This window comes from Panthera uncia, chromosome D1 (genome assembly GCF_023721935.1).
Source record: "Panthera uncia isolate 11264 chromosome D1, Puncia_PCG_1.0, whole genome shotgun sequence".
Taxonomy (NCBI): Eukaryota; Metazoa; Chordata; class Mammalia; order Carnivora; family Felidae; genus Panthera; species Panthera uncia.
Genome location: NC_064808.1, coordinates 55,183,276 through 55,208,940, shown reverse-complemented (window position 1 = coordinate 55,208,940; position 25,665 = coordinate 55,183,276). Strand labels below are relative to the sequence as shown.

The 25,665-nt window shown below is 43.5% G+C and overlaps 1 protein-coding gene across 1 annotated transcript in view; it reads left to right on the top strand.

Moving 5' to 3' along the window:
• The window catches only part of P4HA3 (prolyl 4-hydroxylase subunit alpha 3), a 41,598-nt gene extending 23,431 nt beyond the window's left edge, over window positions 1-18,167 (top strand). Inside the window, exons 6-13 of the mRNA XM_049652256.1 lie at window positions 703-866; window positions 1,108-1,284; window positions 6,290-6,354; window positions 7,671-7,830; window positions 11,702-11,764; window positions 15,280-15,348; window positions 16,743-16,839; window positions 17,670-18,167. Of these exons, the coding sequence (XP_049508213.1) occupies window positions 703-866; window positions 1,108-1,284; window positions 6,290-6,354; window positions 7,671-7,830; window positions 11,702-11,764; window positions 15,280-15,348; window positions 16,743-16,839; window positions 17,670-17,740 (866 nt within the window). The 3' untranslated portion in view covers window positions 17,741-18,167. The remainder of the gene's footprint in view (window positions 1-702; window positions 867-1,107; window positions 1,285-6,289; window positions 6,355-7,670; window positions 7,831-11,701; window positions 11,765-15,279; window positions 15,349-16,742; window positions 16,840-17,669) is intronic.
• The last annotated feature ends 7,498 nt before the right edge of the window (window positions 18,168-25,665 follow it).

Sequence of the window (25,665 nt, the reverse complement as noted above, 5' to 3'; positions counted from 1 at the left end):
CCAAAGTGGGCACCCACAGGTGGGCACAAATAAGACATAAGACCCCTGTGGGAGCCCAGGCTAGAGCCAAAGTCTAGAACCCCTTTGTCTTATATTGCACTGTTCTGTGTCTAGGCCAGTTAGGAATTTTGAAGGATCGAGTAGATTTGGCAATGAATTGGCTTTCACTGCTCCAGGGAAGAATAGGTTGGGCCTCTCTGCTATAGGCTTTGGCTCTCTGGATTTCTCTTTCATGGCATTTATGGGTTTCGTTGTAAGTAGTTATTTAACATATCTTTTCTCCATTAGGCTCTAAACTCTGAGAAGTTAGCCTCTAGCACAGTATCCAGTACACTGAAGATTTTTTGATTGGGTGAATGAATGAGTGAATGAGTGAAGCTTCTTCCCTATACAGAAAACTTACCATCACGCTATCCGAGAGCGGCCATCCTTAGGATCCCTTGGTCTAACCGTGTTAAGTACCACTTCCCTTCCCGAAGTCCTTTGCACCCGCAGATCTACCAGGCCTAACTCAATCGTCTTTAATACCAGGTACTCTTCTGGAGGTGAGGGCCTTACATCCTCCTGTGCCTGGACACAGGAGTTATTCAGGGTGTCCAGTGGTTGGTCATGTGCAACAGGGAAGCTGTAGGAAACCTTGGAAGCACTCCCTGAGACCGCTGTTTGGTAATCTGTATTATTCCCTGCTCTGATTTCTTCCAGGCCCAGATAATAAGAGGATGTCCAGGAACGTGTTGAAATATGAAAAGCTCTTGGCAGAGAGCCCCACCCGGGTGGTAGCTGAGACTGTCATCCAGAGGCCCAATGTGCCCCACCTGCAGACCAGAGACACCTACGAGGGGTTATGTCAGACCCTGGGATCCCAGGTGGGATTCCTCAGGGAAAGAAAAAGGGGGAACAGGCTTAGCTCGAGAGAGAGAAGGTAGAATTGGAACGATGTGAGGGGAAAAGGCTGATGCATTAAAAATTAAAGCTCATTTGGACAGCCTCAGAGTGACCACATTCTGAATCTCCTGCATGCCGGGTTTTTTATGCCGTAGTTCCCCTATATTGGCTTCTGGTCCTAGACCCTTCATCTCTTATGCTGATTCTAGGCTTTCCTTCTAGCCTACTCACTACCAGATCCCTAGCCTCTACTGCTCCTATGAGACAAATTCCAGCCCCTACTTGCTGCTCCAGCCCATCCGGAAGGAAGTCATCCACCTGGAGCCCTATGTTGTTCTCTACCATGACTTTGTCAATGACTTGGAGGCTCAGAAAATTAGAGGACTTGCAGAACCGTGGGTGAGTGTCCCCAAAGCCTGCCAAGGACTTCTCTTTGTGTCATCACATGCCTGGAGTTCAGGAATGTGAGAACAGGCAGCCTGAACAACTGCACACTTTATCAGGCCAGGAATTCAAAATGCCAACTATTCCATAAAACGAATCAATGGTGAAAAAAAATCACAGTAGTTGTTGCTTCTGGAGGGAGGGGATTGGCTGGGAAAGGGGACAAGGGCATTTTCTGGGGTGTTGAAATGTGCTCTTGATATCTTGTTAGGGATGTGGAGTATGCAACTGTGTGCGTTTGTTAAAATCCAGCAAATGGTACGCTTGAGATCTGTGCATATCATTATATGTAAATTTTACCTAAAAAATTCAAAAGTAAGTATCCTTCCTCCCCAATGTCAATCATTCCACATAATGGGTAGAAATTTCTTTTTTAAAAGGGGCGAGGGGACGCCTGGCTGGTTCAGTTGGAAGAGCATGCAACTCTTGATCTCGGGGTCATGAGTTCAAGCCCCAAGTTGGGTGTAGAGAATACTTAAATATATAAAACACTTTAAAGAAAAGGGTGAAATGATGGGCAAGGAATGATATCATAGCGCAGATTTACAGAATTACAGAGTGGAAAGATTATCTAGTTTAACTAGATTATTTTATTAAAGAGGAAACTGAGGCCCAGAGAGGGGAAGACACTTGATGAAGGTCACATATGTAGCTAGAGCCAGACTTGGAATTTAGGGGTACATCGATGGCTGCTGTTATTCTGCCTTCCTATCTCAGCTAACTCAGGCTAAATTATGTTCAGTAACAAAGCCCCCAGATCTCAGACACAACAAGACTAAAGGTTTGTTTCTTACATTATGCGTCTGCCTTGGGCTGACTGCAGGCGTGGCACAGAACTGTCTTCACTTTGAGACCCAGCCTGACAGAGCAGCCTATGTTTGGGACATTTCCAGTCTCAGAGGAGACAAAAAAGACAAGATGGAAAACTCCTAGCTGGCTCCTCCAGCTTCTGCTTCGAAGGGCCAGATATTAATTCTGTCCCTGTTTCACTGGTCAAGGCCAAGCATGAGGCCATAATGGGTTTAATCATCCCCCAGGAAGTGTGGCAAATATTGAGAGAAATACCGCAGTCTATCTCATTTTTATAAGCACGTTGCCTCTTTATAAATGGCACATTAAGGCTGTCTCTGAATAACTTATGTCATCGTGCCCTTGATGGCATGCTGTTCATCCAGGCAGTTATTTGGCTGTTCACCAACAATACAGAGCCTGCTGTGTGCCACACATTGTCCTGGGTGCTGGACACGCGCAGAGATTAAGTATTGGCTCTTTCCCTTTGGGAGCTCACAGCTTAATGGGGGAAAACAGATATTTACACTATCCTGTGATAGGTGCTGTCATAGAGGTGTATGCAAGGAGCTGTGCTATGGCGGCATCCCTCTGAGGGAAAAGCGGATGGGAGGGGAGGGAGAAATGGAGAAGGCTTCTCTGTGAATGTGAAATTCATCCGAGTAACAAGATGGCAAAGGGTATGGCAGGAAGACAAAACAGTACGCAAGGACCCGGTAAGCAGTGTGTTCAGAGAATGGGGTGAAGCTTGGTGGCAGAAGTGTGCAAGGGATGGGGTTGGAGCTGATTGGAGATAAAGCTACATGGTGAGACGCCATGAGGAAGTGCAGAAAATACCATGCTGAGGAGCTTGGATGCTATCCCATAGGCAGGGGGAGAGCTGTTGGACCGTTTAAACAGGAGATGGGCATGATGAGGCCTGTTGATTTTAAGGAAAATTCTGACAGCAGACATGGATTGGAGGGATAAGAGTAGCAGTAATCATCTCATCCAGCAGCCCTTCCAGTGAAGTCTGGAATCTTCGTGCAGAAGACTTGAGAGATTAAGCTCTACTGGTCAGTTGGAACAAAGTATCTTTAGTAGCTTTGGCAGTTTAGGGAACCAGTGGTAGTATCTGGCCAGTAGCTGCTTTTTCTTTAGGACAGGCAGCCCACCCTGCAGTCCTTTGTGGCCAGGTCATCTATCTGGCCTGCACACACTTTGCCACTCTCCCTTTTCCCAGAAGCTGATCTGGAGATGCTGATCCCTGTCTGGTCTTTGGCTTTGCCAGGAATAAGCCTTGGCTTATAGGGTGGGGCTTCTACACGGGAACTGAGCTCAAAGGCTTTGGTGGCTTGTGTCGAATTTAATTAATCTGCTTCCTATCCCAGAGAATGCTCGCTTGTCACTTCTCCCTCTATCCACATCCTACCCATCCCTGAAGACTCAGGTGAAGCCACATGCCCCCCTGGACCCATTAGCCCTGTCACTCTGGTGTACTTTCATGGGTTCTTTCAGTAGGAACTTATTTTTTTCTTCAGAGTATTTCTTGGGGCTACATACAAGAACTTCTCTTTTTTGAACTCAAAGCTTTTGTCACTAGTTTTCTTGTATTTTTTTCATGTATTCTGCCATTTTTGTGTTGTCTAGTATCACTAGCTGTTTCAAGGGTTAGCATCCTGTGTCCTCGCCTAGACTGTAAAGTAGGAGGGATTGTATGTCATCTTTCTTGAAATGCCTAGCCCCATATTATGCCCATTGCAGCCAGAGTAATCTTTAAAAGGCTGCCCTTGCTTAAACTCTTATGGGTCACTTTAATGTCACGTAATGCTCCTTGGCCTGCCTGCTGCTGACCCCCTCCACAGCATGTGTCCCTTGCACTTGACACCCCAGCCACACTAAACAACTTGCACCTCCATGAACAGGCCATGTTCCCACTCGCCTCTGCACACACTCTTCTCTCTGCCTAAATCACTCTTCCCTTGGCCTCTTTTGACCTGTATGATTCTGGTTGTCTTCTGCGCATCCTGGGAAGCCTTCCTGTCCCCCATCAGAAGGGACTACATGCTCCTTCTTAATGTTTGTATAGTGCCCTGAACTTGTCCATTATGGCCCCACTGCATGACTTATGTCTGCTCCATATGTTGTATTTTCAATGCCTAGCATTGTGCTCAGCACAGAGAATAACCAATAAATATCTGCACCCAAAAGTGAATGACTGTGCTGGTGTACAATAAATGTTAAAGGAATTAAGAGCAAGATGGTTCTTTAATGGGGAGGGAGGTGGAGTGGAGTATCCCTAGGATTTTTCTTTAAACCACTGATGTTGCCCTAGAAAAACGTAAGGGAGCAACTCCTCTAAGAATGTCTCCTCTCTCCTCTACAAAGGGCTCAGGGGAGGATGCTGGGTGAAGTACTAGACAGAAGTGTTATCAGTCACCTACTGATTTCCTGCATCCTGGTACCATAGAAGGATAGGCTGAGAGGACCTCCCAAGAATGTGTTGTTCACATGCTGCATTTTATAGCGAGAGTAATGGGTCCAAGGAAAGGACGAGACTTTTTCAAAGTTGTCTACCTGGGTTAGCGGGAACAATAATACTATAGAAGCCTCCAAGAAGGGAAAGGTGTCTGTCTTGTGCAGTTCATTGCCCTGTGTTCTGCTCTGAATGCATGTGAAGTGCCAGGCCTGGGTCATTAAGCACAGGACTCTAGTTCATTCATTCATTCATTCATTTCACCAATAGTGAGCACCTACTCCCTGCCATGCTTTCTCTGGACCCTAGGGACACAGTAATAACAAAAGATTTGCCATCATGGAGCTGACATTCTGATGACAGATGCAGAAATAGACACATCCTTATGTAAATATTTCTCTTTCTGGGGCGCCTGGGTGGCTCAGTTGGTTGAATGTCTGACTCTTGACTTTGACTCAGGTCATGATCCCAGGATTGTGGGATCAAGCCCTGTGTCAGGCTCTGCATTGAGCATGGAGCCTGCTTAAGATTCTCTCCCTTTCTCCATCTCCCTCGGGGCACCTGGGTAACTCAGTCAGTTAAGCATCTGACTCTTGGTTTTGGCTCAGGTCATGATCTCACAGCTCGGTTCATGGGATAGAGCCCTGCAGTGGGGGCACTGACAGTGCAGAGCCTGCATGGGATTCCCTCTCCCTCTCTCTGCTCAAGTGCTCTCTTTCTCTCTCAAAGTAGATAAATAAACTTAAAGAATTTAAAATTTATATCTACACATTCAGAACAAAATGGAAACAGTTAAATTAATGACTTTGAACCTGTTTGGGTTTTTTTTCTCTCCCTCTCTCTGCTCAAGTGCTCTCTTTCTCTCTCAAAATAGATAAATAAACTTAAAGAATTTAAAATTTATATCTACACATTCAGAACAAAATAGAAACAGTTAAATTAATGACTTTGAACCTGTTTGGGGTTTTTTTCCCCCATAATCAAGGCAGTTGCAGCCAAATAGATTTTGATTCTTTGTAGGGAAGGGCTTTGTGGGAATTGTTCAGAGGAGAGGGCTGTGCCCGAGGGTGGGGAATTTCCTTGTTAGAGGTGTTCATTTAATTTGACAAACACTGAGTGCTTACCTTAGGCCAGGCCCTGTGCCACTAGGAGACAAAGAAGAGTGAGAAACAGCCTTGTTCTGACAGAACTCACAATCTCAGATACAAAAGGGATTCAAATAGTACTTTATTTCAGTTAACAAACTTTTATCGAGTGCTTATTGGCTACCAGATATGATGCTAAAGGTTATTTTTAACTCAGATTTTTTTTGTCATTTATTATTGCTTATTTTCGAGATTGATAGCTATCACTAAATTTGTAGCATGAGCAAAATAATTTTTTGAGAGAGAGTGCGCAAGCATGGGGGAGGGGCAGAGAGAGAAAGAGAAAATTTTAAGCAGGCTCCATGCCCCGTGTGGAGCCTAACACGGGGCTCCATCCCACGGCCCTGGGAGCATGGCCTGAACGGAAATCAAGAGTCATGCTTAACTGACTGAGCCACCCAGGCACCTCCCACCTTTTTTTTTTTTTGGCATGTGCAAAATATTTCTAAATTAAGGAGGAATTGGCGATTGTTAGGTTTACACTGAAGAGAGGGGCACGTCTATGGAAATGATACAGTCCTTCCCTTCACATCATAACCACTTGTACTTTCTCTTACGTCCTTCACATCAGTTACAGAGATCTGTGGTGGCATCAGGTGAGAAGCAGTTGCCAGTGGAGTACCGCATCAGCAAAAGGTAAGAGAGGTCCTTCCCTGTAGGGACTCTGGTCATCCTTGCTGCCTGTCCTCAGGCCTGTGGCAGAATGGAAGGTCAGCGATAGCCATCCAGAGATGCTGCTAGAGAATCCGTAGTTCATGTATTGTATCTGTACATTCTTGTTGAGAGGGAGGAATTTCTACTCCTCTCACCCAAGGGCCTATGACAGGTTATATGGTCTGAGGACTTAACTAGGAGGCCCTTAGGGAAAGACTTGACAAAACTTCTATGCCCCAAACCAGAAAATAAGTGTGTAGTTATTCTCCTAATCAGGATTGCTTTTCCAGAGGATTCAGTCCTGTCCCCATTTGGAATCTGACTTTATAAGATTCCATTCCTGCTTCCTGACTCATATTCAGAGCATGACTTGCCAACATTCAGGCAAGAAGGGTGGCCGGAATCTCTGTACCTGATGGCTTCTAGAGAGGCAGAAGCAGCTGAGAATCCAGCTTTATTTTCTTCCCTCAATCCTTGATTTGCACTGTAAAGACAGGATTTAGGATTGGTAAGAGGATGAGTCCCCATCGGAGCCAAGGGAGACAGTGACAACAGCATCCATGGAGAGGACAGACCCAGGATGGGTGAATAGTTTTTGTTGTCTGGGAAGTGAGGTGAATAATGAAAGCTTTGATTCAGAATCATTTAGCTTAACTTCTTTGGTACATTTTGTGACCTTTTATTAGGAGTTGTTTTATAAACTTTGGAAGGTCCATATGGCCTCAGCTTCATTGCTTTTCTAACATTTATGACACTGTAGGGTCAAAGAGAAAATTCGACCTTCTACTTAGACTCATTGCTTTTAGCAGAGTAGGTGGTATTCTTTTTACTTTTCAGGTAAAGAAACTGAGACCCTCATTACTTCCTCTTTTTTCTCTACCATCACTCTGCATCTGTTTGAATTTTGGTTCTGTCCTCACAGCTGCACTGGAACTGGTCCTTCAAAGGTCACCAGTGAACTCCTAATCACCAAATCACTTTCCTGCCCACCAACCTTCACTGATTATCCAACTACCTGCAAAGACCAGTTTTATGACCACGGTGTCCTCAGCTTTTTACATGTCTTGAACTTACTTTTCTAGCCTTGTTTCTCATTACTTCTTTCATAGACCAAATGCTTTCACACTTGTGCATATTCTGTATTGTTATACCTCCATGTCTGTGCTTATGCTGTTTCTTCAGCCTGCCTTCCTTCCTTGCATCCTTCTTTCTGGCAATTGATGTAACTCATTCATTCACAGACATATAGTCATTTCTGGCATCAGATCATTGATGCTCCAACCTGTGATGTGTTTTAGTGCCTGGCTGAAGGACACTGTTGACCCACTGCTGGTAACCCTTGATCATCGCATTGGTGCCCTCACAGGCCTTGATGTCCAGCCTCCCTATGCAGAGTATCTCCAGGTGGTGAACTATGGAATCGGTGGTCACTATGAGCCTCACTTTGACCATGCTACGGTAACTATGGGGCCAATGATCAATCTCCTGGGGTAGGGAACCAGGGTATTAATTGCTCTGAGGCAGAGCCCTTAACATGCTCTCAGGGAACACCAAGTGAAATCTTAGAACAAAGACTCTTGTTGCAGGAAGATCTGAAAGCCTTGGTTTCAAGCAGACTGCTGCTGACTCATTTCCTTTTGGGCCACAATCACCCCTCTCTAAAATTTGCTAGTGGGGAGAAAAATGTGGCTTGTCATGTAGTCTTCTGTCTTGTTTCATCCAGGGACTTCCCAGTGAAGATTGTCCTTTTTACAGTCACTTTCCTTTCCACATGATTTCAACTGCCCATCTTTGTTGATGTGTATTGAGCAAGTAATTTTTAAGGATTAAAAGATCTCCCCAAAATTGATCTATAGACCAATAACCCAAACTTTATCAAAATTAGAAGAAATTATAGAAATTAATAAGCTGATCCTAAAATGTATATGGAAATACAAAGGATCCAGGACAGCCAAAATTTTGAAAAAGAACAAAGTTGGAGGACACAACACTACTTGATTTCAAAACGTAATATAGGGGCGCCTGGGTGGCGCAGTCGGTTAAGCGTCCGACTTCAGCCAGGTCACGATCTCACGGTCCGTGAGTTCGAGCCCCGCGTCAGGCTCTGGGCTGATGGCTCGGAGCCTGGAGCCTGTTTCCGATTCTGTGTCTCCCTCTCTCTCTGCCCCTCCCCCGTTCATGCTATGTCTCTCTCTGTCCCAAAAATAAATTAAAAAAAAACGTTGAAAAAAAAAAAAAAACAAAAAAACAAAACGTAATATAGAGCTACAATAATCAGGGCTGTGTGGTATTGATATAAGGATAAACACATAGGTCAGTGGAACAGAACAAAGTCCAGAAATAAACCCACACATGGCCAATTGAATTTTGACAAAGGTGCTACAGAAATTCAATGAGGAAAAGATACTCTTTTCAACAAATGGTGCTGGGACAATTGGGTATCTACTTGCAAAACAACAACAACAACAACAACAACAACAACAACAACTTTAGACTCTTACCTCACACCATATACAAAAATTAACTGAAAATGGATTATAGACCTAAATGTAAAATGCAAAACTATAAAATGTCTAGAAGAAAACATAGAGAAATCTTTGTGACTAGGCAAAGTTTCTTAGGATAACGAAACATGATCCATAAAAGAAAAATTAAGAGTGATAAATTGGACCTCATCAAAATTACAATCATTTGCTTTTCAAACACACCATTAGAAAATGAAAGGACAAATCACTAACTAGGAGAAAACACTCATAAATTGTATACCTGGTAAAAAAAGTTGTATCCAAAATATATAAAAAACTTATAATTCAGTAATAAGACAACTCAATTTTTTCTTTTATCTCTATCTGTCTATGTATTTATCTATCATCTAAGTAAGCTCTATGCCCAATGTGGGCTTATGAGCTTGAATTCATAAGCCCAAGATCAAGAGTTGTGTGTTTTACTGACTGAGCCAGCCAGGCACCCCATAACTCAAATTTAAAAAATGGGCTTATTTGAGGGGTGCCTGGGTGGCTCAGTTGCTTAAGTCTCCAACTCTTGATTTCGGCTCAGGTCATGGTCTCACAGTCTGTGAGTTTGAGCCCCACATTGGGCTCTGTGCTGACAATGCAGAGTCTGCTTGGGATTCTCTCTCTCCTTCTCTCCCTCGGCCCCTGCCCACCCTATCAAAATAAATAAATAAACTTTAAATTAATTAATTAAATAAATAAATAAATAAAATAATATGTTAAAAATGGATTTGAATTAATATTATGTATAGGTTAATAATGAAATAGGTTATTTGAATGGGTACTTCACCAAATAAAATAAATGAATGGGTAATAAGCACACAAAAATATGCTCAATGTCATCAGAGAAATAAAAATTAAAACCACAATGAGACAGCACCATACTCCTATTACAGTGGCTAAATAACAAAGACAGATAATATCAAATGTTGATGGAAGTGTGCAGGAGCTCAAACTTTCATACATTGCTGATGGAAATGTGAAATGGTACAGCCATTTTCAAAGATAGTTTGGCAGTTTCTTAAAAAGTTATACATATAGGGGTGCCTGAGTGGCTCAAACATCCAACTTCAGCTCAGGTCATTATCTCATGGTTCATGAATTCAAGCCCCGTGTTGGGTTCTGTGCTGACAGCTCAGAGCCTGGAGCCTGCTTCAGATTCTGTGTCTTCCTCTCTCTCTGCCTTTGCCCAGGTTGCACTTTGTCTCTCTCTCTCAAAAATAAATAAAACATTTACAAAAATTAAAAGAAAAAGTTATACATATGCCTACATATGATCCACCTATTCCTCTCCTAAGTATTTTACCCAAGAGAAAAGGAAATATGTCCATACAAAGACTTGTACAAGAGGGGCATCTGGGCAGCTCAGTCGGTTAAGCATCTGACTCTTCATTTCAGTTCCAGTCAAGATCTCACAGTTCATGAGATTGAGCCCTGCACTGGGCTCTGTGCTGATAGCACAGAGCCTGCATGGGATTTCTCTCTCTCCCTGTCTCTCTCTCTGCCCCTCCCCACTCACACACTCTCTCTTTCTCTCTCTCTCTCAAAATAAATAAATTAATTAATTTTAAAAAAGACTTGTATAAGAATGTTTAAAACAGATTTATTGATAATAGCTAAGAATTATAAACAACCCAAATGCTCATCAACAAGTGAATGAATAAACACATTTTTCTATATCCACACAATGGAATACTACTCAGCAATAGAAAGGAATGAACTACCACTGATATACCCAACAATATAGATGAATCTTAAAAACACTATGCCAAAAAACAAAACAAAACAAAAAAACACTATGCTAAGTGAAAGAAGCCAAACAAAAAAAGACTACATATTTTATGAGTCTGTTTATTATGAAATTTCTAGAAAAGGCAAACTATAGAGACAGAAAGTACATCAGTGGTTGCTCAGGGTTGAGGGTGGGATAGGCACTGACTACAAACTGACATGAGGGAACTTTTTAAGTTGGACAAGTGCTCTAAAATTGGATTGTGCGAGTGGTGCACAACTGGTAAAATTTACCAAAACTCACTGAAAAAAGTACCCTTACAATGGGTGAATTTTATGATATGTAAGTTATATCTCAGTTAAACTGTTCTATGTCAAAAGAGTGTGTCTCTTTGGCAAATAACTGGGAACTCCAGTCTTACGACTTGGTGTTCATAGTTCCTACAGAGTAATTATCTGTAATAGTGTATATGCAAATTTATTTCACTGGAACCGAAGGTACAGTTAACCTCAGAAACTATCGTACTTTCACTACTGACAAACAGTTCTGTTTGATTAGTACAGTTGACCCTTGAACAACTCAGGCCAACCCCTTGCACAGTCAAGAATCTGTATAATTTTGACTCCCCAAACACTTAACTTCTCATAGCCTACTCTTGACTGGAAGTCTTGCTGATGACATAAAACATTGATTAACACATATTTTGTATGTTTTATATACTGTAATCTTACAATAAAGCAAGCTAGATAAAAGAAAAATGTTATTAAGAAGATCATAAGGAAGAGAAAACATGTTTACAGCACTTATTGAAAAAAATCTATGTACAAGTGGACCTGCCCAGTTCAAACCCATATTGTTCAAGGATCAACTGTATACAATTCATTTAAATGAGTCTCTGATAAATTAGTAAAAGAAAAACAGTAATTGAATACCTGCCAGCAAGGGTGGGTACTCAACTAGGTGTGGCTCAAGGCTATAGCCCTTCTGTGACACCCCCATTTTCCTCCCTGTATTATGTTAGAATCCTGACTGTTACTGTGGTGCCATGTGCATAAAATAATGATATGTTTTATTTTTGTCCCAGTCACCAACCAGTCCACTGTACAGAATGAAGTCTGGGAACCGAGTTGCAACATTTATGATCTATGTGAGTCTTGCTTTGGAAGGACCAGAGCTTCTTATTTAATGACTATTTATACTGCTTTTATTTTATGGTTTTCAAAACTGTATCAGATACTGATTTTATCTATCTATCTGTCTATACAGTGCAAAAATCTCTGAGACTTGTGACTTTCAGACAGCATTTTTATTAGGCTCTATAGGAGCTAAAAAAATATAAGTCAGGGTTCCTGCTTGCAAAGAGCTTATACTGCATACACTTAAATATGACCTTCTCATAGGCAGTAATTAGGAAGGGAAGTGGGGTTACATTGAAGGCCAAGAGATTCCTGACCAACAAAGGAAGAGAATGTGAAGGTCTCTCTCTTTGAAGTCCCATAGACTAACTGGTGTTGGAAAGCATGGACCCAGAGATGAGGTTGTAGAGCCGTGACAGAAAAGAGGAAAGAGAAACGAGACACCTAAGATTATGGAAGAATAGCGATGCCTACTGAGATGCTCTCTTATATGCAGTGAAAATTCTCTTTCCTATCTTCCCATAAAATGTTCAGTAAAATCAGCATTAAACCCCCTTAACAAATAAATTGGCCTCCTCTCCTAGTTTCTGACCTGATCCTACAGGAATTGAACCCAGTTGCTGTTATCTCACCAACCCCCTTCCCTTCAAATCGTGTGGGTTTACTTCATTCTCTATGGACAAGTCATAATTTCAGTCGTCTGTCACTTAAATTATAAGAGGTGTATTACTGTTCACTGAAGGCATAAACATGTTAGTAGAAGGGCTCTGCATAACACCCAAAGATGAAGTCCTGTTTCAGGCTCATTAGAATAGCAGACACACCCCACCCTAGCATTCCCTCTTTTGTCAGTGCTGTATTGTCTCCACAGTACAGCCAAGAAAGGACAACTAGAGGCCACACTTTATGGTCTGTAATGCTGGTGATCCCTTTGTGTTTCTTCACGTGACTCAGTTTTCTACTTCCTGCAGAACTGGAAGGCTATCACTTCCAATGTGTCTGGCCTCTAGTGGTTATTCTGAGTGTTCTTATCAGGCAGAGGGACGTCAGCTCTCCAGGCAGGGGGCATGTCTTATTGCCTGCAGCTGGTTGCATCTCTGGTTGATGACTCAAGCTGGCATGGGTGGTCACAGACAGTGATGAATATCGTTATCAACCAAAGAGTAGGACATCTAGGGGCCAGTATCTCCCTGTCCTTTACTTCCCTAATATCTCCTACCACTGGTTCCCTGGTTACAGAGGTCCAGTTACTATGGTGAGGGTAGCATCGATGCAAGAGCCCTGCAATTTTCAATGGCAAAATGCAAGTGTGTGTGTATGGGGGAGGGGGGTGAGTGCACACAGACATGTGCATGTACATTTGGGTTTTAAGCGTTTGTGACAGTGGATTGGAATGCACTTTGGGTTTGCACAGTGGAATGGAATGCACTTAGAGTTGGCCTAATTCTGGTTCTGCCGCTTGATATATGTGGCCTCAGCACAAACTACATCAATTCTTTAAGCTCGTTTTCTTGTCCTGTGCCTCCCATTGGGTTGTCTTGAGGATCTGATGAAATAACATAAGGGAACATCACTCTATAAAGTTTTATCCGGCATGTTTCTACCATTGTACCTCACAAGCAAGTATAGAACCCCTTAAAGGGGCACTGGCATCATGGGACCTAGGAAGTGCTAGGTTATGCCCAATTCTTTCACCTTCAGGTTGGGGAAAAGACCGTCATAAACATTCCTAACAACAAGCATAGGGTTTGTGGAGAACCTAAGAGTTATATTGCAGGGAGAAAATAATGTATAAGATGTACAGAGGACTGAGCTGAAATCAAATTTGTAATTTTCTGTTCAAATTGGATAAGATCAGTCCCAGTACAAAACAGTAAAAGCTTTAGTCCTACCCCACCGTCTTCGCAATCCTGTTCAGGCGCTTCATAGCACACAAGTCAGGTTCTCTTTTCAATTTGTTGGATAAGTCATTCCTTCCTACCATACTGCAAAACCACAGGTACAGGAATGCAGGAAAGTCCAGGTTCCCCCTGTGTAAACCCATAGTTGCCCACAGCAGGAGTTAGAACAGAATCATCTAGTTTGTTGGTTACACAAGGGCCAAATTGTTGCTCTCATCGACCTTCTCAAAGGTTGCTAAGAAATGCTAAAAATCACAGGGAGCTAAGAAATGCTAAAAATCACCACTGCCATCACCAGGTTCTGAAGCACCACGTCAATTCAATTTCTTCTAACAAGTGCCAGCTTCCCAACCTCTGACAAGTGAATGTGGTGGGATCCATGACTGTTCTGATAGACAGGGCGAGGTAAGACTGGCACTGTCATGTGCTCCTAGTGCAGCATGTATCAAAAGTATTCAACGCATGCACACACTCTTGACTCAGTAATACTAATGGTCCAGACCCTTTCCTATGAGAAGAGCATAAGATGAAAAAATGATTTTACTCATTAAGAGTTGTTTATAATAGTAAACATTTGGAAATAACCTGAATGTTCAAGGGTGTAGCATAAAGATTGTAAGCAGGGACTCTGTAGTTAGCATTGGCTCAGTTAAATCAGGCTCAGTCACTGAGGAAGTCAGGTGACCTTTTGTGAAGTACTTAAACTGAGACTCAGTTTCCTATCTGTAAAAAAGTGAATTATAACAATAACAATTCTAATTTATAGGACTGTTGTGAGGAATAAGTAGGATATCCACGAGGACTTAGTATAATATCTAGCATATAGTCAATGCTGAGTAAATGTCAGTTACTAGTATGTAAATTATAACAATGCCTTTTTTTCCTCGATGATAAGATGAGTAATATTTTTAAGTATTTTCCTGTATTTTAAAATTATTTATATATTTGACAATCAGAAAAAAACTTCATATTAAGAGAACATATCCACAATTCTAGAATATACCAGTGGTGAAACTCCTTAGCTGAGGTTACCTAGAGAGAGATGAGTGGTGTGGGAAACATGCCACAGCTGCAGTCAGTGGTTCCTACAATGCCCAACTTTGAAAACTAACTGTTATCTAAACAGTGCTCTGCAAGCCACAGTCATGACCCATTCGTGGGCTGTGAAATTAATTTAGTGGATGTGGTCGGCATTTGAGAAATCGGAACTAGAATAGAATGAAATAAAATGGAAAATAACAAAGGGTATCTCATCTAAGAATGTTTATGAAACTTGTACTTCAGGGGCGTGTGTGTGTCTTGGGTTGCGGTAATAAACTAGATTTCTTCCTGAGGGTCTCAAACTTCGAATCTACTTACTGTAGCCCTCAATAAGGATGTTAGCTGGAAGGATAAAGAAAGGGGGAATTCCTAAAGGCTTTCCAATTTGTGGCCCTGCGGGCAAACACTGATGCCATTGAGCAGTCTTCCTCAATTCCTAAATTGGGTCATTGTCTCTCAATAAGTATTTCTCCCAGAGCTGAAATAGAGGAAGGAATCTATGTGGAAATGATATCAGATGTCAGGTGGGGCAGAGTTGGATAGTCAGGGGCTATTTCAACGCTGGCTCTTCTCTGGCACTGTAGCTGAGCTCGGTGGAAGCTGGAGGAGCCACCGCCTTCATCTATGCCAACTTCAGCGTGCCTGTGGTCAAGGTGAGTGGGGATCTGGTCCCAGCACACGGTGGTAATAAAAGTGCAGAACTAACACTCGAGCTTTGGTGCTGTCTGTGTCTGCAAGCTTATTCCTGGGAGGGAGGATAAAAAGATGTTTTCCCCTGATTCTCAAAATTAAAGGTAATTCCTCAATGTGGATGGCCACATGATACTTGTGCCTCTATTTTTTAATTTTATGACTACTTATATTGCAAGTAGCTGGATAACATGTCTGCCTTCTCTATTACAATAAACTCCTCAAGGTAAGAACTCAGTTTTAGTGACCTTTGGATCCTCTGAACACTGAGGGCCGAAGGCACTGAGGGTACAGACAAAAACTCATAGTCCTTGTCGTCCAGGAGCTCACAGAGAAGTTAACAGGCAGGAACAAAATATGGCAATAAGAGCTATGACATCACGTGAGGCACAGAGGAGGGCCATGTGATAGAGGTTTTACTCCCCCCTCCCTCATCCCCTGGTTCAGACCAGTCAAACTCCCTCACAGCCCCTACCTAATTCAGGAATGAAATGAATATATATAACTGATATCGTGCCTATAAAACACTTAGCACAGTGCCAGGCACAAGATAAGTACCGCATAATAAAATGCAGAAATCTCTGAATACTCGGGATTGGTGTCTCTTCTGGGCTTGGGGATGCAGATGTTGTCAGTGCATCTTGGGAAGCTGTTCATTACTTTGGGTTTAAACTGCTTCTAATGGCCAAGGTTAAACTAAGTGTATAGGAATTGTATAGGGGGAAAAAAAAGCTGTGTATGGGATCAAAAAGAACATATAGCATTTGGAGTCAAAACACCTGGGTTTGAGTCTTGTGCTCCTTCTTAGTTGCGTTATTTAAAGCCGCTAAGCCTCAGCTTCCTTGCTGCTAAAGTTGGGAGTTATGATAATGCCTGCTTCCTGGGGGTGTTATTAGTAAGTGCCAAAGGAAGGGTAAGCATCTGAATTAAGTTCTTAATTGTATAAGGAATATTTTGTTCCATTTTGTGGTTTTTCCTGAGTGCCTCTCCTCAGTGATCCCATGACATCACGGGATTCACCTTTCTCCTAGCACTTGCTACACCGTCTTGTTCTGGTTTGTTTTTCTGTCTTGTCTCTCCACTAAGACTGTGGGCTCCTGAGAGCAGAATTGGACATGATTTGTCTCTGCATCCTCAGAGCCTGGAGCAGAGAATGCCCTCAATAAATGATGTATGCATGAATGAATGGGTGAACGGCAACTTACGCCATTTTGTGCCATTTTATGCATGACTTGCTTCCAGTCTGCGTGGATAATTTTCTCATTTAATGACATGCATGCATTTGCCTTAGTCATGTACTTCCAAAGGACTGAAATTCTGGGCTTACCCTCTCTGGGGTGGGCCCTTTTGTTTTCAGAATGCAGCACTGTTTTGGTGGAATCTGCATAGGAGTGGTGAAGGGGATGGAGACACACTTCATGCTGGTTGTCCTGTCCTGGTGGGAGATAAGTGGGGTAAGGCCTGCCTTTCTGGGCATAAGAATGGGGCGAGGGGTTCAGAGTAAAGTGAAATAGGGGGTGGATGGAAAATAGCATAGCCTTGCCATTCCAATAGCTTCATTATAGTGCCACATTATATTGAGATGATCAGGTTGTTGGGTTAGTTGCCCCCAACAGATTGGGAAGCCTTAAAGGACAGATCCTCTCACAGAGAAGCTGTCAGTGAAAGTTTATTGACCTGACCAGACAGGCCTTGCTTTCTGAGCACAGTTGAGGAGGAAAATGGTGCTAAGTTCCAGCCCTCTAATCCAAGGAGAGAACCATCGAGCTACTATGTGTAGCATTTAGTGCCTCCCCGTGAGGAGATGGTCAACCAAGGAAGAGATAAATAAGCAGATGTATTTATGTCATATATGTGTCCAAAACCACGTAGTTCTGATGACAGAAAAAGAAATAGACGAGAGACTCTCGTGCTGAGATAGGGAATTGCCAGGAGAAGCCACCCATTTATGCTCATTACTCTGGATTGGCACCAGGGGGAAGGTGGACTTTTAGGAGCTACATGAATAAAGAGTAAGTGACCTTAGTACCCAAGGTTTGAGAATCAGTCTACAGTAGACAGGCCCTGTCAAAGACTTTTTCTAGGGGACAATGTCCTCTTTGCTATTTATCTTTGCTAGAAGCAACATCCTGTGGTCTGTAGCAGGGCTGGGACAAAGATAGGGCAAGCGAGTTGCGTAGGGTGCAGAATGCAAGTAGGTCCTCACACAGCCCTAGGAGCGAGCATCACTGCTGTCTGCTCTGTTGAGCCTGCTCTCTTCTTCTTCTTCCCTATTCTCCCCCAGTGGCCAACAAGTGGATACATGAGTATGGACAGGAATTCCGCAGACCATGCAGCTCAAGCCCTGAAGACTAAAATGTTGGCAGAGAGAAGCTGGTGGAGTCCTGTGGCTTTCCAGAGAAGCCAGAAGCAAAAAGCTAAGCTAGGAGAGGAGAAAGGAGAGCTACCGGAAGAGGGCCTTGTAAGCATTGCTTGTTCCTTGCAAATGGGAGCTAAGGAAGTGATCTGTATCAGGGAACAGAATTTTCATGGTTTCTCCTCCAGTCATTGCAGTCAGAATAGAATGGACAGGCAATACAAAGACGGTAACAAGAAATCCAAAGGGAGAAGTTTCTGGGGCTCAGGCTCTCTATGTTGGAAACAGGACTTACCAACAGTCCCTGGGGTTTGGTCAATGACGTTTCTGCCACTTTGAGCACTGACCACAGGGGCCCAGAAGTGGCAATGAGGACACCCGCAGGAAGGGGCTAGCCTGACTTCCATGGCTTTTTGCCCTTCCCTCCATTGACTTCTGCTGAGCACGGATTGTTTCTGTAACAGGAGTGTACCTCATATGATATTTTTAAAAAACAGAATGAAGTTTTCTTCTTTTTTTATATGATGATTTTTTAATACAGCCATTAAAAGTGTTTATAAATCATTTTTCACAACCAAGAATATTCTCACATGATAACATTGAGTAAAAAAAAATATACATGTATATATATGTGTGTGTGTGTATATATATATATATATATATAATTATGCTATAATCTCAACTTGGCTCACCTCCCACCAATCCCCTCTCATTACATTCCAGACACGTGAAATTCTTTCCATTCCTAAAACCACTATGGTCATTGCCATCAGTATCATCCCCACCTTTCAGGTCTTTGCATTGGCTGCTCCCTCAAATCCCCCCATGGCCAAGTTCTTCTTGTTGTCCCACTCTGGGCTCAGTGTCGCTTCAGAGAGGGCTTTCCTGACCACCTGACCATCCAGTCATTTTCTTTCATGTTAATGGATTTTATTTTCTTCATGTTTCTCAAATTGCAATTACTCTAGTCATTTAACTGTGGTCAGTTTCCTTCCCTGCAGGCTGTGTGCGTTAGGACTCCACCCTACTTTGTACACGCCTCTATAATAGCCCCCATTGCCCTGAATTTCAATATTTGTTTATTTGCTTTGCTACCTGCACTGGACTCTGTACTCCTTCTTCCTCCTGGTATCCCCAGAAAGTCTGGTTCAAATAAGTAGGCGTTCAGCAAATATTTTTGGATAAGTGAATAAAAAGGCATCTTTTGAGCTGTGCTTTGGAAGACTGGTAGAATTTTTAAGGTAGAGTCTAATGAGGAGAAGCATTTCCCAGCAGAAGGGCTAGCATGAGCTAAGGCTGTATTGGTAAGTAATTGTAATGTCTGAGCAGTTGTGCAGAGAACATTCCAGGCAACTTGACTCAAGTTCTTTAACAGGGGTGGGAGTGTGTATCTGGCTCACAAAGTAGGCACACGGTTAAGGGATTGGGTGGTTGGATGCTGTGTTGTCTCTGCCCCCTCCCTGCACCATGCACTTCAGGATTTCTGCTTGCCAGAGCTCTGTGGCCCCGAAGGAAAGAGTTCTGATGTGCTGATAGCCAGCTTCCCCCAGGGCCTCGATGAGCACCGGGTCACATCTTTAGTATTTCTGCCGAGTGTGCCAAGATTCTGGAAATCCTCTTACTGAATTACTAAATCTTGTCATGTAGGGGAAGGAATTTTAGCTCTACCCTTCTGTATTCTTAGCTGAGATCTCTGTAATAAAAGATTAATAAGAGAAAAACAGAAGTTTATGAACATGTATACCTCATGTATACATGAGAAACACTGAAGGAAAAATGAGTAACTCCGCTAGGTGGCTTAGAATTCAGGATTAAATATCATCCTAAAAGGAAAAGGGGAGGGGGAGGTGTAGGCCTCTTAGAGGAGATTTTTAGGAAAGATGAATGGGCCCTTAGAATAGATGAGGTATGACAGTTTGTAACAAAGTCTGTCTGGATGCCATGTCTACTTCTAGTCTCCTCTCCTGTGGTAAGAGTCAATCCTTCCCAGTCGCGGAAACTCCCAGAGGGGATTTTTGACAATTGATTTCCTTTTGAAGGATCTGTCTTTAGGCAGATAAGGGGAGTTCAGAGAAAGCTACTCCCTGCATTTACTGTTTTTCAAGTGCCTATGGCTCAACATCATTCAGATGCCAGAGTAGCATATTTGGGGGTGGCATGGTCTGCTAGCCTCAGTCACATACTGAGGCTCCAGAGGACCGGACTTGAAACAGAAAGCTACTGTCTGTGAGCAACACGGCTCGCCTTTCTTTACAGCTGCAGGGATCAGAGCTGGGCCTTCTCAGAATTGCAGGGTTGGTCTCAGCTAATAACAGCAATGGTGAACTTGGATGAGTTTACTGTACGATGGGCACTGCTCTAAGGTCTTATATGTATCAATGATTTAAATGTTCATCCCAACCCTCGCTACAGTGTTATGGCTGTTTTACAGATAGGGAAGCAAAGGTGGGGTTAAGTAACTTACCCAAGTGCCACAGTCTGGCTCCAAATCTTGTGCTTTGAACCACTACTTTTGCAATTTCTGATATGTGACAATTATCACACATCCTGATCAGGTGACTGAGGCCCAAGAACTGTCTGGCAGATGAAACAAATGCTTACTGAGCATTCCCCAGGGGCAGGCACTAGGCCCAGGCATGCTATGGGGGTGCTGAGAGGTACAGGACACAGTCCCTGGGAGCTAATGGCCAGTAGGGGGATAACACAAATGCATCCAGGGTTAAATGTAAGTTAAGCACAATATGAAAAGGTTGCACGCAATAAGAGATGAATTATTGAATGCCACAGTCCAGAACTGAAGGGATCACGGTGGCTTGGGGTGGTTGGGATAGCCTCATTTATTTATCCAAATCACATAGCCAAGGTGCTGCCTCAGTGCCAGGCCCTTGCAGGCACCAGGAATGTAGAGGGAAATTAGAATGCTGACCCTGTCCAGACCTTCAGATCATCACAAGACAGTGTAGCCACAGGTGGAAACAGGAACACAGCACTGAGAAGCTCCCCCTGGGGGCTTCATGGGAAGGAGAGGCTGACGAAGTCTTGAAAATGCTGAGGGTCTGGAGAGGCGTGGAAGGGGGGCAGGGCTGTGCAAACAGGGGGGATGCCTGTCTCTAAGCTATGAATAGTACCACCTTACTTTTGGCCAGTATGTTAGTTTTTCAAAACACTTTTAGCACTTTTCTTGAACCTCACCTACCCAGGGAGGAAAGAGCAGGCATTATGGAAAGCAAGGTCTGGAATGGTTAGTGGCCTGCCTGGGGTCATATAAGAGAGCTTGGTCTGAGGCCTGGTCCTTTGTCTCCTTCACCAGTGCTTTCCACTCAGTGGTTATCAAAGCTGTGTTCTTTCATCATACCACAACTGGAGAGTGGAAAGGCCTTATTCTTTTATATTTGCAGCAGTCTCTATGCCCTCAGCAACTGACTAGTCCTGCTAGAAAGTGGTGTGTTTTGGGGGCCCAACAGTGCTTAGGGGGTAGGTAGCTAAACCTAGATAGGACTGCTGCTTGGGGCATTGCTTGTTTATAATTTTGATTTCTTGCACCATTCTTCAGCCTTTCTTTTTCTTTTCTTTTTTCTTTAACATTTTTTAATGCTTTTATTTATTTTTGAGACAGAAACAGAACGTGAGTGGGGGAGGGGCAGAGCAAGACAGGGAGACACAGAATCTGAAGAAGGCTCCAGGCTCTGAGCTGTCAGCACAGAGCCCGACGTGGAGCTTGACCTTATCAACCATGAGATCATGACCGGAGCTGAAGTCTGACACTTAACTGAGCCACCAGATGCCCCATTCAGCCTTTTTTCTAACAGCCTTGTCCAACTGAGCTCCTGGCATTGCACTGCGTATCACGCACAAGCCTCACTCCAGGGAATATTCTTTTAAGTAAATGATATCACTAGTGACCCCATACAGACCATGTACAGTAGGCCAGGCATGTGCTAAGAACTTGGGTGTACTTGTCTCCTTCAATTCTTACAATGAGATAGGTACTATTACCCCCATTTTGCAGATGAGAGAAACTGAGGCAGAGAACATGTAATTTGCCTGAGGTTACACATCTATACAGCGACAGAGGCAGGATTCAAACTCAGGTCTATCTCCAAAGATCTTAACTAGCCCTCTGTTGTCTGCATTACATGTTATTTGCCTGTGGTTATTTTGCTACCATTGGCAATAATATCTTTTGGAGCCAACAACTTTTAAGAGGAGTTTCTAACCCTTTCCCAGGCATTGAAAGGTCTATCCATTCTGCCTCTAGTGCCTAATGGCTAAGAATCCTATCAGATGTAGTTGTTTTTTTTTTTTTTAATCTATTTATTTATTTGTTTAAGTATGTTCCATGGCCAATGTGGGGCTTGAACTCACGTCCTTGAGATCAAGAGTCATATGCTCTACCGACTGAGCCAGCCAGGCGCTCCAGATGTAGGTATTTGTTGAAACACAAATGAACCACCTCAATTCCACAGAGCTACACTGAACACTTATTGTGTGAACAGTTCCACGCTAGCTGCTCCAAGAGAATCCAAGAAAATGAGGAGGCCTGCTCATTGCCCTTAAGGCAAAATGAGCACACACCCAAATATAAGAAAGCTAATTGGATATAATCAAGTGGAAAGCTGTGTGGTGCTACCCTAAGGATCATGGCAGGTGGGAGAAAGGGGAGAACGCTAGACTGGGCGGAGAGGGCTTCCACACTGGGGCCCCAGGAACACAGTGGAGAGAACATGTGTCTATGAAGGGCAGAGACCAGCTACCACCTCACTTGTCCCCTTTTACACACAAGACGGCAGGGAGAGCTGTCTGGGAGAAGGAAGTAAAATAATTCCGGGGGGCCCTTGTCCAGCAGTGCCAAGGGCAGTCAGCATAAACTGCCCTTTCATGGAACCATTCAAAGAGTCTGCTGTCTGGGGGACTTGGCTGCTCAAGCTGGTAGAGGGCAAAGGAGAGGGGGTAGGGTGGGGAGGAGGGACATTTGTAGGCAGACACTTAGCACAACTATGAAATGAGCTAAAAGCTAGGGGGAGAAGACAAACATTTGTGCCAGCTATTTTATCTCCCTGGTCTTAAAACAATTATCTCTTCTGGCAAAGGAGGAAAAGGAGGCTCAGAAACAAAACAAAACAAAACAAAACAAAACACACTGACTTCCCCAAATTCACATAGCTAGAAGCAGAGCTGGGATCTGGAGCGTGGAGTTTCTCCCCACCAGCTGCTAACTAACCTCTTTCTTTCTGGACTTTTCTTTCTTCTTCACCTTGGGATCACCACAATTTTCTCCCCCTTAGGAAGGAGAGTCTGCTCCACCCCTTTTACCTTTTTCCTTGGTCACATGATCCTTCCCATTCAGTGCTTGATGGGCCTGTTTCCCCCTAGGGTCTGAGTAACCGAGGGACCCTAGGTGACGGCCAGGGGGCATATTTGCATATGAAATGGGTACCTCCAGGGGAAATCAAAGATCATTTCAAAGGAAGGAAGTGCTCAGGAGAGTCTTTGGCTAAGGGTTTGAGAGTAAGGCTCAAGATGCATCCCTGTAGATAACTACTCTCTCCATCTTCTTTAAAGTTTGCCACATTTTCAGATGGAGCAAAACTGAAGTACTGACCATTATACCTCCTGTTCATCTGCTTATTACCTCATGGGGCAGGAGGGCAGCAGTCATTTTCCGCACGTGTAAGAGGCCAGCCACTTGCTAGTCTCTGCTTCCAAGGTTTCGCCTGGCTACAGGCTGGGGTTTTCTAGCAAACTCCTGGGAGAGGAAACCAGCTCTAGGAATAAGGGAGCCTCTTGAGTTTACATAACTTTCTGAGCCCTGGACCCAGATTGAGAACGTGTTGATTCTGGCCGCTAGTGGGACAGCCAGCTGTAGCGGAAGAGTTGGCTCAAAAACTCTGTTCCTGTAGGGGAGAGTGTGACTGCTTTTGCTTTTCTCTACTCCAGTTTTAGGCTCTCTTCTTGCTTCTCCCTTATTAAAGTCCTGACCTTTTAACTCCCTACCCCCATTTCTGATGACAGACCCCTGACTCCAACTTAAGGGTCCTTGACATCTCACCGTCCAAATCGGTTTGTGTATTGTTCATTCCACCTCCAAAATAATGAGCCTTCTCGGGGCGCCTGGGTGGCCCAGTCGGTAAAGCATCCGACTTCGGCTCAGGTCATGATCTCGCAGTCCTGGTCGTGCGTTGGAGCCCGGCGGCGGCATCAGGCTCTGTGCTGACAGCTCGGAGCCTGGAGCTTGCTTCAGATTCTGTCTCCCTCTCTCTCTGCCCCTCCCCCACCCATGCTCTGTCTCTCTCTCAAAAATAAACATTAAAAAAAAAAAAAGATGAGGCTTTCCTCTTATCCCTGCAGCCACTGTCCTAGTTAAGCATACCTGTGCCTTTTACCTGTTACAACTGCCTCTTACTGTCTCTTTCCCTGGAGTCTGTAAGTCAACATATTAGAGTTCCTTAACTTCTGAGGACTCCCCATTCTCACCACTCAAGGCCTTTATGTCCTGCCTCCTGCTGACTGCCCTGTCAGCCTGTACTCTAGCCATACTAATCCCACTCATCTATCAGTTATCAGACTGACTTTCAAGTATGTTGGGCTTGCGTATGCTGTCCCTTCTACCTGCCCTGTATTTTATTTCCTTTCCTTCTTCACCTCCACCTTGTGACCATGCTTCAAAGCTCAATTCAAATTCTTTCTCAACCTGTTTCCAAAGAGGTTTAGTTGTTCCCTTCCTCTTTATGCAATGTGGTCACTATTTCTATAATAGTCTGTCTAGATTATGAGCCCATTTGAAGGGCTTCATTATCTGTCTCCAAAGTCCATTGGAAGCTTGGTACAGAACAGGTGCTCAGGTTTGCTTAATCAGCAAATAAATGCTCCTAACAGGTTTAGAAGAGGGTAACACCAAGAAGTCATTCACATCCAGCTCCCCTTATGCCTTTGAGTCCTCTCAATCTCAAGATTCTCCCCCTACCAATAGATCTATGGCTTCCCCAGTGTGTATATATATATATATATATATATATATATATATATATATATATATTTTTTTGTTGTTGTTGTTGTTGTTGTTGTTCTCCTTAGACATTCTTTAGTGCGTGTGTGTGATGGAATGGCCTTTGGTTTGGCCCAGGCATGCTCCTTCACTCTGTAGCAAATCCTTCATTCAGAGGGTCTGGTTCTCCTCTATTCCTTTCCTGAGTTCATAGTGGTGATCTGCAGGCTTCACAAGGATGTTGTTATGGCCAGCACATAGTAGGTGCTCATTAAAGATATGCTATGTGAACATGTGAATGATTCCTTCCCTGCTGGGGTGCAATAGAACACTCAGTAGACAAAGATGCTGCTGCCTCCTAGCCATGGCTGTGGGCAAGTCACTTCACATCTCTGAGCTTCAGATTCTTTACCTTTAAAGTGGGGATAATAATGCCTACACTTCACAAGGATATAAAGGAGATGTATGTGACTAGTACAGAACCTAACAAAAAGTTCAACATATTCATTCTCGGTCTCCATCCGTCAAGCCTGAAGAAGTCTCAAGTTCCTGGTCATCATCCTTCTGCTATCTTAGTCTGGTATCTAGACCAAAATGACCTCTGCCTAGGGTCCCCTGTATTGTCCAGGAGGCAGTGTGGAGAGGAAACAACCTAGGTTTGAATTCTGACACCAGCACTTCTGAGCTGTGTGAATTTGGACCTGTCTGCCTACTTGTGAAAGGAACATAACGTCACTTACCTCATAGGGCTGCTGTGAGGATTCAATGAAATGAGTGTAAAATGAATTAGATGACACCCCAAATCTGATGACTGTTATGACTTGCCTGGTGAACAGAAGTGCTGATGTGTGTTCCTGAAAACCATGCCTGTGATTGTGCTGCCCTCCTGTGGACAGAGGGCACACAGCCTAGCAAAGGGACCACCCATCCTCACACACA